The sequence below is a fragment of the Crotalus tigris genome, unplaced genomic scaffold (genome assembly GCF_016545835.1).
Source record: "Crotalus tigris isolate CLP2741 ecotype Arizona unplaced genomic scaffold, ASM1654583v1 scf7180000017673.840971, whole genome shotgun sequence".
In the NCBI taxonomy this organism is placed as follows: domain Eukaryota; kingdom Metazoa; phylum Chordata; class Lepidosauria; order Squamata; family Viperidae; genus Crotalus; species Crotalus tigris.
In genome coordinates this window covers 448,928-462,428 of record NW_024096558.1, presented here as the reverse complement: position 1 = coordinate 462,428, position 13,501 = coordinate 448,928, and the positions used below count along the sequence as shown (strand labels likewise).

The following is a 13,501-nucleotide window of genomic DNA, read 5'->3' as shown; positions in this document are numbered from 1 at the left end:
TTCAAGAATCTGTTTCCCTTCTAGGTGATTGATTGGAATCTCCATTGAAGTTGCCTGGCTCCAGGCTGATTGTGCCTGGAACTTTTGTGTAATACCTAAAGCTGGGAATATTTCCCATCACTGCTATACTAGAGTCTTCCTTCCTTCTTTTTTGCAGAAAGGCCTGGGGAAGAACCAGACAATTCAGATGGTCTTGGTGGGAGCTGCTCCACTTCTAGGAAACAAAGCTTGGTCCTTGTTGCTAGGCGGCACATGTTCTCCTTATGGTAACCATGGAACCATTAAAGAGTGGCAGGCAGAATGGAAATTTTTTTCCTTGTTCTCTTCAAGCCTTCCCAAATCAACAATGCTTTATTATGTATAATTATTACATAATTGTTTTTATTTATTATTGGTTGCTAAGGAGGGTTGCTATCAGGAGAAAGAAGGTGTCTATAATCAGGAACAGCTCTAATTCCAGAACCTAGGATCCATAGCAGCATCTATTTCTGCATTAACATGAAGATAAAGAAGAAGAGCAATGCCTGGGATAGTGCCTTTTTTAACTGCTATGCTACTAGAGTAACCATGCAATTGTGCTTAGCCATTTTGCTACTCATTTGCAATATAGAATCAAAGAGGGGGGGAGATAAGCTACCTTATCTCTTTCTTTTTCTGCCATTTTGTATTTTGCCAGGTTGTAATATATAATATAATATAATTCAAGATGGACAGTATTTAATATTTATTTGCTACGTATATGTAGGGATGTGGGTCTATGCATATGTTGTTCATAGTATGTTTAGGTGTGCATCATATATGTATTTCACTTTGAGAATGGGCAACTAAATTTCATTTTTGATGTGTGCCGTTGTGCCCACAGTAAAAAAAAAAAAGACAATAAAGGTTATCTTATCTTATCTAATCCCCTAGGACAGAGGTCCCCAACCTTTTGGCACCAGGGACCGGTTCCATGGAGAGAGGTTTTTCCATTAACCGGAGGGTGCGTGGTTTTGTGTGCTGCCTGCATCCAGTGAATGGGGCTTTGCTTGTTTGTGCAGACTGATTGTTGGCATGCCGTGGCCCAGTACTAGCCACAGACTGGGGGTTAGGGACCCCTGCCCTAGGGACTCTTCCCCCTAGGGGACCAAGGGGAAGGCAAACCCCCCACAAGGGGCTTCCAATTTTATTCTTTCCAAGGCAGAAAATGGGTCTTTTCCAGTGTGAGCTGCCCTCCTCCACTTAGGATAGATGTTCCATATGCATCCACCCTCCTTTTTCACCTCTATTTAAAGAAAATGCCAAAAAGAAGCAGCTGACAGAAAAACACCATATGAGTCTTACTCAATAATGTGCCTTGCATCCACTTCTGATACATCATCACTGTCTGGATCTGGAATCTTTTTCTTCTCCTCTACAGGCAGAGTAGACTGAGCAGGCTGAGGTTGTTCTTCTTGTTCCTCCTGCCACAAACCAAAATAACTTAATGTAACTTGCAATATCTTGGCACTGAAGGATCACCCCATTGGTTCTGATCATTTGCCTTCTCCATCCGGTCCCCTCAAGATGTTAGCAGTAGCAGCAGCAGCAGCAACAAAAAAAAAAAAAAAAAAAAAAAAGGGGGGGGGGCTGCAGGGCTATCCATTCCCTTTAAATTTTTCTTTTTAAGCTGCCTGTTATAAGAATTTTCTAATATTTGGTCCCTGGATATGCATGTTCTCTTTTTTCCACATCATCTTTTGTGGCATTTTTAGACAGAAAACCTGCAGAAATAGGGACCATCCAATTGTAATTTATCCCAAAAAAATTCTCAGAGAGTTTTTGGATGAAGATTGGGGTAAAAACTGAGAACAGTTCAAATCACCTTCAGTTCCTCACTGTGCAATCATTAGCCAAATCAAAGGGGAAACGCTTTATATAAACAATAACAAAGCATTAAATGACTGCATTAGAAGCAATATAGTCTTAATTAAGAAATCAGACTGCAGAAAAGATTTATACCATTATATTCTCACAGAAAAGGATGTATCTTAGATTTTTTTTCTGTATGTGTCTATCTTTTGTGATTAGAAATACAGATAGACAGTCAATACAGGCTCTCTGCACTGTTTTTGCTTAAAGGTTCAGCTATGTTTGCTAGAATGTTGTTTCTCCTTTACCCATTTCCCATGTGTAACTGCTCATATGCATCTCCACTTATAATGGTCCAATGCAAGGAGAAGAATTACTCACTGGAGATACAGTTTAATTTTGCTGGACTGATTTATACTGTACTGAAGTGAAAACAGCAAAATTTAATGGGAAATAGGAACCGTTAATTAAGTTCTGTTTTCCTGATGATAAGACAAGATGACAAGAAGGCCCTATCTGAAAATAAGTAAGATTAGATAAAATACATCAAATGGTTCTTAACAAAATTCTTTTTAATGCAGGATAAAAGATGCTTCAAATATAGCACATATGTCTGATTTTGATCTAAAACAGATCAAATGGATCAATAGAACATTCCTCCTCACCTCTTCTTCCTCCTCTGATCCACTTTCTTCGCTGTCAGATCTTGGTGCTACTTCATATCTATTTAAATAATTGTGAAACTGTAATTATTATAGAGAAATACCTCTGATAAGCCAAGTTACTTAGAATCACTCCTTCCTTCAGAATCATTGGGAAACTGGGAGAACGATGAAGAAGGAAGGAAAAGGAGCGTTGGCTTACCTGAACACCTCTTCTCAGCATGATGATGAAGAATCCACCAATGGGTTATTTCAGTCCTCCTGCCCAATCAGACTAAGTTGTCAAGTTGTCACACCCCTCCTTGACTGGAACCTCCCAGTTTCATTAACAGCGTAGCCAATGACAACAGTTTGACGTGATGACTCTCAGAGCAGGTACAAGGAAAAAAACAAGCCCCTGGCACGGACCTAACTGACCTCTAGAGGGGAGGGCATGGATTCTTCATCGTCATGCTGAGAAGAGGCGTTCAGGTAAGCCAATGCTCCTTCTCTAGCATGATGACTGAAGAATCCACCAATGGGACGTATCAAAGCTCCTGGTGTCCCTATGGGAGGGAGTCAGTTGGGGCCTGTAACCCTGATGCTGGCACTATCTGTTGGAGGATTCATCTACCAAAGGTGGCTTCAGCCGAGGCAAATTTGTCCAAACGGTAATGCCTAATGAAAGGGCGATGACCAGGTCACCACCCTGCAAATGTCCTCAGTGGACGCTTGAGTTGCCCATGCCACCGATGTGGCAGCACTGCGGGTGGAGTGTGCCGTCACATGACTAGGAACAGGCAGGGCACCTGCTACGCAAGCCCTGATCCACCTGATGGTGGAGGCGGATACCTTTTGCCCCATGGATGAAGGCTGAAAGGATACAAGCAGGGCTTCAGACTTACGGAAGGCCGCTGTGCATTTGATATAACAGCGCAAGGCTCTATGTACATCCAATGAGTGCCATTGCCATTCCAAGTCATGTGACGGGCGGGGACAGAAGTCTGGAAGAATAACCTCCTGTGATCTATGGAACATTGTGTTTATCTTAGGGATAAATGAGGGATCTAATCTAAGAACCACCCTGTCCTCGTGAAACGTGCACAGGTCCTTCCTGATCGATAAAGCGCCTGGCGGAGGTAATGGCTATCAGGAAGGAGATCTTAAGTGAAAGGAACCGCAAGGAACAGGTTCTAATGGTTCCAAAGGGTGAGGAAGTTAGTGCCTGCAGAACCCGGGGTAGCTCCCAGGAGGGATACCTGTGAACCACGGGAGGTCTGCTATTGGTAACTCCTTTAAGGAAGAAGCGGACCATAGGGTGCTGGGACAAGGACTCTGATGAGTCCCAGGAAAGCACCGTGGAGAGAGCCACCACCTGTCTACGAATGGTGTTGGGCGACAATCTCTTGTTGACACCCTCCAACAAGTAGTCTAATACGCTTGGGATGGTTACCTGGGATAGACTCACGTGATTCTTGTCACACCAGTGACAGAAGTTCCTCCAAGTATGATCGTAAATACGATTAGTCGCCGGTCTCCTGGCAGCCTGGATCATGTCAATCACCCCTGACGAATATGACTCCTGAGTCAAGGTGTGGTGTTCAAGTGCCGGGTGGCCAATTGTAGCCATTGGGGGTCTGGATGTTGTAGATCCCCCTGCGTTAACTGTATGCGACTGTCGGGGATGCGCCACGGAGCTGAGGTGGAGAGGCTCACTAGGTCTGCGAATCACGGTCTTCTGGGCCAGAGAGGTGCAATAAAGATTAACTCCGCCTGCTCCTCCAGGACCTTCCTGACAACTGCTGGAAGCAGAGGCAGCGGGTGAAAGACGTACAAAAGGCCTTGCGGCCACAGGCTGCATAAGGCGTCTGTCCCCTCCGCTCCCCGAGAGGGGAAGCGTGAAAAGAATCTGGGTAGCTGTTCTCTGGTGAGGCGAACAGGTCCACGATCAGATGACCAAACCTGTCCAAGACTTCCCTGAAGATATCCGGGTGTAACCTCCACTCCGAATGGTCCACTATCGACCTGCTGAGGAAGTCTGCCTGACGATTCACCTCTCCTGAGATGTGCTCAGCCCTGATGGAAAGCAGGTTGCTCTCTGCCCAGGAGCCCAATGTTCGAGCCTCCTTCATGAGTGACCTGGATCAAGTGCCCCCTTGCCAGTTCACGTGAGCTTTTGCAGCCACGTTGCCCATTAGGACCAGTACATGTTGCCCCTTGATCAGTTTGGAAATGCTTGAGAGCCAGATGGATCGCTCTGAGCTTCAACCAATTTATGCTGTGCCTCAGGTCTGCCTGTGATCACTGTCCCTGAGCCATCTGAGTTTGGAGGTCTGCACCCCAACCAAAAGAGACTTGCGTCTGTGGTCACAATGATACGGCGAGGCTCCTTGAAAAGAGTCCCCTTGCAGATGGCTGAGGATGTCCACCAGTCGAGAGAGAGACACACCTGGCGAGGGACGCGCAACAACTGGTTGGAGGTACTGGCGTGTTGTCTCTGGTACAGGAGCAGAAACCACTGGAGGGTCCGGGCATGTAGTCGGGCCCACGGCACTATCGCTATGCAGGATATCAACTTCCCCAGGAGTTGGGAAAGGAGAGCAAGTGTCATTACCCTGCTCCTGCGTATCCTGAGGGCCAGGTCTCTGATGCTCCTGCGCTGTTCCTGACAAAAACATGTGGCAAGAGTCCATGTCTATTACTACGCCCAGGTGTAACAGGTGGGTCGAGGGAGATGTCTGGCTCTTTTTGAAATTTATCAAGAACCCATGGTTCTGGAGAGACCTGATAGTGAGGGCCAAGTCCGATTGGGCGGTTGTGACAGAATGTGATTGGATCAGTATGTCATCCAGGTAACACTGGATGCGCACCGGGACCAATCTCACGTGAGCTGCCAGCACCGCCAGGATCTTGGTGAAGACCCTGGGGGCGGAGGAAAGGCCGAATGGTAGGGCCCTGCACTGGAAGTAGCGGTTGAGATAACAAAACTGTAGAAACCTGTGATGTTCCGGGAGGATGGGAATGTGCAGATATGCCTCTGTTAGATCTATTGAGGTCATGAGATCTCCTCGCCTGACACTGCCCAAGATGGAATGGAGCATCTGCATTTTGAACTTCCGATACTGGAGATGGAGGTTCAGATCTTTGAGGTCGAGGATTGCTCTCCATCCCCCTGAGGATTTGGGGACTACAAATAGTATGGAGTAATACCCCTGTCCCGCCTGGTTCAGGGGGACCTCTTCTATGGCCTTGATGCTCAGTAAGTGTCGAATGGTGTCCTCCATGAGCCCTCTTTTTATTGGGTTTCTCATGGTTGGACAAGACACAAAATGGTCTATGGGCGTGGATTTGAACACTAGGGACAAGCCTTCTCTTATGGTGTGCAGAACCCAGGAGTCTGTGGTTGTGTTTGCCCATTGGCGGATGAAAAGAGTGAGTCTGCCGCCAGTGAGGGGGTCCCCCCTAAGTCACTTGGTACGACGGAAGGGACAACCCCCTCTGCCACGAAAGAAAGACTTGTTCTGGGTCTGATACTGGGACCGGTCCCTGTAGCTCGTCCTATCAAATGTACATTCTGTTTTGGGAGCTGGAGGCTGGTAGGATTGTCCCGTCTCTGCCGTAGCTCCAGTCCAAAAGGACTGATGGTGACCATAGGGGAGGAAGTGCCTGCTAGCTCTCCTCGTCAAACGAGAGATGACTTTCTGCTTCTGTTTATTTTCTATGAGATACGGAGTTAATGCCTCCCCAAATAATCTACCTCTCTTGAAGGGGGCGGTGGCCGCTCGCCACTTGTGTTTGCTTTCGGCCCTCCAATTTTTAAGCCAGAGTAGCTTCCGAGCGACTACGCTGGAAGCCATTGCCCAGGCCGAGTGTTTGGTGGAGTATAAGGAGACATCTGCCATATACTCAGAGGTCGCTATGAGTTTGGTCAGGTCCTGGTGGACCCTGACCTCCTCCAGGGGAATTCAGTCCTGTAACTGTCTAAGCCAGGTAAGGGAGATTCTAGCGAAGAATGAGGTGGAGGTTGCCGCCTTCGTTGCCCATGCAGATGCCAGGTGAACTTTGCACAATGCTAGTTCAGATTTCTTATCTTCTGCCTTAAGGGCGTCAGAAACATCTGCTGGAAAACTGGCTGCTGAGAAAAGTGGGGCTAGGGATTCATCCACTTTGGGCACCTCCAATAAGTCCGTCAAAGTTTGGGCCATGTCTACAATCTTGCGCTCAGCCACTCCCTGGGATGGCTGAGCTGCTGGTGATTCCCATTGTCCCTGAATATTCTTCAGGAATAAGGGGGGACAGGGTATTTGTAGGCGTCTAACTACTGGTTCAGCGAACAGGGGATTCGTGTCTTGAGCGGTGGAAGACTCTGGGGTGGGGACCGGGTCGGAGGTGAGCTTACCCGCTGCACAGGCCCTGCGCAGTAAGGAAGGAAAAAGAGAGGTACTGAAGAGCTCTGCCATGGGCTGGGAGTCTTGTGGAGGCTCCTCGCAATCCGATCACCGGTCTGCACCTTCGTCATAATCCGAAGCGTTGGAAGAATCGGATTCAGGTGAGTGGGATGGCGAGACCATGCCGGTACGATCGAATGTAGGTCGTGATGAGGTAGTGGGCGCTGATGAGAACCTCGGTATGGGTGACGTTTGATGGTGACCCGATGAGGCCATGGCTTGAAGAACCGCCTGCGATATCAATGATTGCAGCTGGTCGGTAAGGGACAGCTCTAGCAGAGGTCGTAACCCCGCAGCAGTCGGTGTGAATGTCGCTGTGGGTGCCATAGAAGGGCCTGGCAGATCGAGGTCCTCCCCAAAGAGGGGTGGCCCTCCCTGACCAAAGGTCTGAATCGAGACCTGCTGATGCTCACGCTCCGGTGACCACGCCCTCAATGAAGAAAGTAGTTGCGCTCCTGCCTCAGGAGCTGCAGGTGGGGGGGGGGGAGCGGAGGCATATGTCCTTGCCCAGCTGACAAGCGTTGGGCCCGGGATAATTGCTTCTCCAGGGTTCTGTGCGTACGATCGGCCTGCTTGTCGCTTGCCTTACTAGCCTTCCTGCCATATTTGGATTTTGCTTTGGCCTTTCCCTTAGGCGCTTCTGGAACCAGATTGGCTTGGCTGGATTGGTTGTCCGTGCCCAAAGGCTGTGGCTCAGTGAGGTCTGCCATGGCAATCGAGAAGTGTCCCAGATGAGGCTCTGGAACTGACTCGCTCTGCAAGAGATGTCAGTTGCCCCCCGTGGAGGGACTGAGTGCACATGGATTAACGTGAGCCGGCCCACTAGCTAAGCCGGACTCATGCTAGGCGCCACAAAGCATTCATCACCAAGGCAAAGGACAATCCGTATGCCAGTCCTGAGGCTAAAATAGTGATGAAATCACATGCGTCTCACAATAGTGGCAATGGTCAGGTCCTGGCAAGCAACCACTAGATGCAGAGTGGCAGAGACTAAGGTGAAGAAGTGTTAGGCAAGCAGGGCCTGATAGCTCTTCTTGTCAGCAAGTTGGTAGGGATCCACAAATCTTGTTGTGATTGTAATATCTTATTTCAATTAGAACAGTGCATCCAGACAGTCCTAAACTTAAAACTAGATTGAGTCCAAAATAATTATATCTATCTATCTATCTATATCTATATCTATTTATACACACACACACACACACACACACACACACACATATTAATTGGTGTGAGCAGAGCACACAAAATGGCGCTCGCAACTGGGAGACAATTCTAGAACCCTCCCTGTGGAAAGTTACTGCCTCGCAAAATGGCAGACGCACTGAACCCTGGGGGAGGGGTGTCTAACGATCGAGGCTTGGATTCGATCTATAACAAGGCCCTGCAATGAAATCTAGAGCCTCAAAGTTCTCTCTCTCTCTCTCTCTCTCTCTCTCTCTTTCCCACAACATCAGAAGCCATGCCAGCTTTGCTCCTCCTCCCCTTTTTCGTTGGAGCTGACTGAGTTGCAAGCAAAGCTGTCTTTGTGAAGCCCCCTTGAGGTGCCCCTCCCTTTTCCCCCAAAACACTTTTACCTGTCTCCCCCCAGTGGCCCCCGCGCCTTCTATTTCCGCAGCCACTCCCCCTCCCTTCAGTCCTGGTGACAGAGATCAACAAGGGCCCAAAACATGCGGAGCAGTCACAGTACTTTTTAAAAAAATCTTGCATCACACACTGCCCCCCCCCACAGCCCCTGCGATCGCCCATTGCCAATCACACACTGCCCCTGCAGCACCAAGGCTTCTGCCTGCCACCTGACTGCCTGAGGGTTATTTGTCCTGTGCAGCCAAAGGGCCAGGTCAAATGGTCTCTGGGCGAATGGGCAGGGACAAATGGCGAGGTGTGGAGGGCCAGGGGCCCATTGGCTGTGGAGAATGGCCATGGAAGGGCCAACGGAGGAGGAAAGCTGACTGTAAATGGGCTGAGATGGGTGGCTGGGGGTGAAAGAGGCACTGCCAAGGGTCCATGCCTAAATGTCCTAAACTGCCGTCGTCATGTGTTTGTGAGCTTCCTCTTCACTTGGAAAGTTTAAGAGCTCTTATTCATCCCTGAATTTGTCTAATCCCTTTTGAAAATCTAAAGTCTGGTAAACTGAGGTACTAGCTTGTCTTGATTAACAGGCTAGCTTGCTGAGACTCCAGACACAGAGACCATTGCAACTTCATCAAGTTCTCTAGCAACAGATACAGGCTACAGTCTTCACAAGCTTGACGGCACCTACCCCAGAGCATTGCTACGATTATTATTTTTTTTAAAAAATGCACAGAATAGACATATCGCATGTCACTTTTCTTGAGGAAAATATAACAATGAATTCTGCAAGCAACTTACCCAGGATTCATTTCTAACCAGGTATCCAGCTGTCCAGCCTTTGGGGCATCTGTGCCAGTAAGAATTTTCCCACTTTCAACATGGATCACTTTCACAGGGAGGTCACTCATTTGGCTGGTTTCATCTAAAGGCTGAAGAAATACAATAACATATTAAAAGTGTATTTTTCACATAAAGTATGATTCTAAAATATCTCATCAGTAGAGAAATAATAATTGGTATAGATTGCAAGATTTATTTAATCTTTAATAAAACAAAGATGGAATCTTTTGATCTCCTCTTTGGTCAGAAATACCTAAATGGTTTCAATTAACTGCAATTTAAGTTGTTTAGTTCAAAAGAAATGACCAAAAAAAAAAAAAAAAAAAGGAATCCTCAGAAACCATGACTGAATCTGAAAGGTTTATAACAGAACATTCAGAACACCTGCTAGGGTTTATTCATAAGTTGTTACCAAAATATAATTCAGAAGCAATGATTAAATGGATGCACAATTTAAACAGGGCAATTGATATGCAACAGTGGGACTATCAGTGGAAAATAAATATCAGATTTACTGTTAGGAGAAATTCATACTAGGCGAAAACAGATGCACAATATTTTTGTTGGCTTATTATACCAGTGTTGATTGCCAAAATAGATATTGCAAATGCAATAATCAGGTTGGATAATGTTTTCTTGCTCTTTGGTAATATCACAAATTGAACAATTCTGGAAGATGTTTCATCATAGGATGTTCCTTCTGGAAAGGAACAGCTTTATACTTCGTTTCTTTCTGGAAATACACACCATTTCTTTCTTAGAAGAATGGCAGGTTACATTATGTGAGTATTAATGTCAAAGTAACTTTGTATTTAAAAAACAAGTCTGATCCTGAATTTAAATCAGCCTAGAAACCATTTATTGATTATAACTCTGTATATGGACTTATACAACACCAGGCTTTAAACTACCAGATGTTTTGCCCATTCCATAGCAAATGTTTGCCTGGTTCATTATAATACAGCCAGATTTTCTGAGCTTAGAGAGAAAATTCTATTATTGCTTATTCTGTTTTTTTTATAATATGGGCTGCCATATTAATTAATTTCTTTATTAATTAAAAGTTTTCTTAATTAATTAAAAGCTGCAATACCCCAAAATAAGATTGTCAGTGGTTTTGTTATTACAAAATAATGACTGGATTTAATAATGATTTAAAAGTGCTCAATATATATTTTTATATGCAGTATTATTGTCACTTTAATACAGCACTTTTATTCTTTTAGTTTTTTTCTTGGCTATGTTTCCAAATATCTGTTAAAGTAAGTTTTAAAAGAATAAAATGCATCTAGCACAGGAAGCAGAGGGAAAAATGGCATTGCTTAAGTATAATTGTAAACCCAAAGGTGCTTTCTCCAAGAGGCAACTGGGCTTTTGTGTTTTTCTTTGAAGATATTTTGCTTCTCATCCACGAAGCTTCTTCAGCTCTGATTGGAAGGTGGGGAATGGAAGGATTTATACTCCTTGCAGACAGTTGGTCATTTGCATTCTTTTAGAGAGTCGCTGAAGCCACCTGGAGGTTTATTTGTGTTGTCAGGGTCACCTGAGTAGTACAAATGTGTGTGGAGCCTTCTTGGCTTCAGCATGTTTTCTGCCCTGTGTCCTTTTACTGTTGAAGACAGATGCAGGCTGTTGGGGATGAGTCTGCAAATGGTTCCTTTAGTCTGCAATGTTTTCTGGAAATTTGTTCATACTCCTGCACCATTCAAAGGATGTTCATCCCAAAGAGCATAGCTAAATGTCTATGGAGATTCTCAGTCATCCAGATAATGGTCATCCCAAAGGTGCTTTATTTCTGCCATCCAGACAGAGCTGAAGAGCCAGTGAAAAGCGAAACGTCTTCAAAACAAAACAAAACAAAACAAGGAAGTCCAGTTGCCTCCTGAAAAAGCACCTTTGGGACAATCTTGACCTGGATGACTGGGAATCTCCATAGACATGTAACTGTGAACAAACAAACAAAAGGTAAGCACTTTTGGTCCTCTGAAGCTGTCTCCAACCCCAAGGTTCTATTGGTAAAATTTGGGAAAAGAGTGCAAACCTTAATACATCTTTGTTAAGTGAGGAGTTATCATGATAAGCAGTCATTTTTAGAACACGTCTTAAGTATTAAGAATACAACTTTTGCTATATGAAATGTGGCTCTTCCATCTTTCCTTCCTTAAGATATTTTTTTTTACTGTCCATATGGGTTGGATAAAGCAATGGGACAGCAGCACAGGTTACACTAGACAACAGTGTTTGACCAAATAAAAATCTATCTTTAACATAGGACCAATACTTACCCATACAACTGAACAGACATTAAAAACACTGCCTGGCTAAGCTGGTACAGAGGGTACCCTGGGCATGCTGTCTATCGCTTAAAAGTGGTTCATGACTTTCACCAACCATATCCAACCTGTCAGCCCTTAAAAAACAGATTAATCGGATTAACAATTGACTGCTTCAGAAATGTTCCTATGGTAGTTAAGTGTATTATGGGTTCTGTTCCAATCAGTGTGTTTATTTGCATCTATAGATATTTGCAAGCAGGTGCAAATGTTCTTTTCTTCCTTAGACTTTTTATACCACCTTTGTTCCAGGAATTCAGTGGCATCCACAGCCCTTTTTCCAGTTTTCCCCCATAATAACTCTTGTGAACTAGGCTAGATTGAGAGAGAATGAGTGGCCCAAACTCACACACTGAGTACCACCTTCCTTCTATCTGGCAACGTGTAACTGGGAAGTCCTATTTGTTGAAGCCACTATTTGTGCTTATAATCCTGATCAGTTGATGAAGTATCACAGTTTTTGTCAGAATACAGTAATTTCTAACTGACAGGATATTCATGATAGAAACTGGGCTTGAAAATATGTATTCCTATGAGAAATCTTTAGGAGAATCCATCAATGGGTGAAACTTTGATCCACCAATTGCAGCCTCTAAAACAATTTTCAACACCAGCTGCTTGCATCAGTGCATTCCAATTGGTAGTCCAAATAAAAGCAGTTTCTCTACCATAAGAAAGCAAGTACTCATTGTGCAATAAAGTCCATACGCATGTTTATAACCACAATTAAATTGGTTCTGGGGGGGGGAATCTTACTTCACCATCGGGTCCAATTGCTGGGGTCTGTCCTTCCGCAACCTCAGCCTTCTAAAAGAAATGAAGATCAGGAAAAACATCTATTACAATGGAGAGAAGTATTTTAAAACAGAGAAGTATTTGAAAGGCATTTAGGTTACTTTTTCCAGTTTTAATGCACAAAGAACCAACATTTTCATTCTAGCATTAATTTAGATATTTGGACTTCTATATCATAAATGTAGAGAGGTTTATTTAAATATATTATTTTCATTTTGAAGTGCTCTGGTTCAGTTTTTTAATAAACTCTGGAGCCAGGCAATGCAGCATTGGGTGACACCACAGTTCAATGACTTCTCAAATAAAAATATAAGAGATGTATCATTAAACATGGCAGAAATCTCATGGGAACCGAATTTTGCATGAAATGACTCTGTTTTCTCGTATGAGATCTCAAGACAATTTCAGCCCCTGGAAGAGTGACATGGGACATATTTCAAATCAAAGGTTTACGCAGGGCTTGCCTCTGAGAGATTTCACTGATCCCAACAGGTTGATTTGACTCATTTACCTTCTTTTTCTTCTTCTTCTTTTTCTCCTTTGCCACCTGTGCAGCCTTGTGCTGTCTCACCAGTTCTGTGAGGTTGGCCACATATTCATCTGTCTGCTGAAGCAGGTAGGCTAAGCGTTTATCTTTCTTTTGATCAATAAGCTTTCGGTACCCTTCTTCATCCTCAGCCTGTAAAATACACAGACTCAAGCTATAATTTTCTTAAATTATACTGGGACCATTCATGTAAATGATCAGTCAGATTCATTCTATGCATGGAACTGAAAAAGCCATACCATCAACCGGCGCATTCTCTCCTTCTCAATTCTCTCGTTCTCCTTCTTTTGTTCTCGCTCAGTATTCGCATGATAGGTGGCCACAGCCTTTGTCAGCTTCTGAATCTTGCCAGTGACTGATCGATGGTATTCTTTGAAATCCTTGGCATGCTGGAGAATGCTGTTGAGATACTCCTAAAAAAAAAGAACAGTAATAGAAAATGGCTTAATGAATGAGTCATACATGGGTTAGGGTAGTGTTTCTCAACCTCAG

At 44.7% G+C, this 13,501-nt stretch overlaps 1 protein-coding gene across 14 annotated transcripts in view; it reads right to left on the bottom strand.

The window, feature by feature from the left end:
- SMARCA4 (SWI/SNF related, matrix associated, actin dependent regulator of chromatin, subfamily a, member 4) overlaps positions 1–13,501 on the bottom strand; it is a 92,141-nt gene that overhangs the window by 41,046 nt on the left and 37,594 nt on the right. For all 14 annotated transcript variants that reach the window (XM_039337270.1, XM_039337275.1, XM_039337269.1 and 11 more), the window contains 6 exons: positions 13,249–13,422; positions 12,974–13,141; positions 12,424–12,474; positions 9,293–9,423; positions 2,496–2,553; positions 1,324–1,442 (listed from right to left, as the gene is read on the bottom strand). In XM_039337270.1, coding sequence (XP_039193204.1) covers positions 1,324–1,442; positions 2,496–2,553; positions 9,293–9,423; positions 12,424–12,474; positions 12,974–13,141; positions 13,249–13,422 — 701 coding nt within the window. The remainder of the gene's footprint in view (positions 1–1,323; positions 1,443–2,495; positions 2,554–9,292; positions 9,424–12,423; positions 12,475–12,973; positions 13,142–13,248; positions 13,423–13,501) is intronic.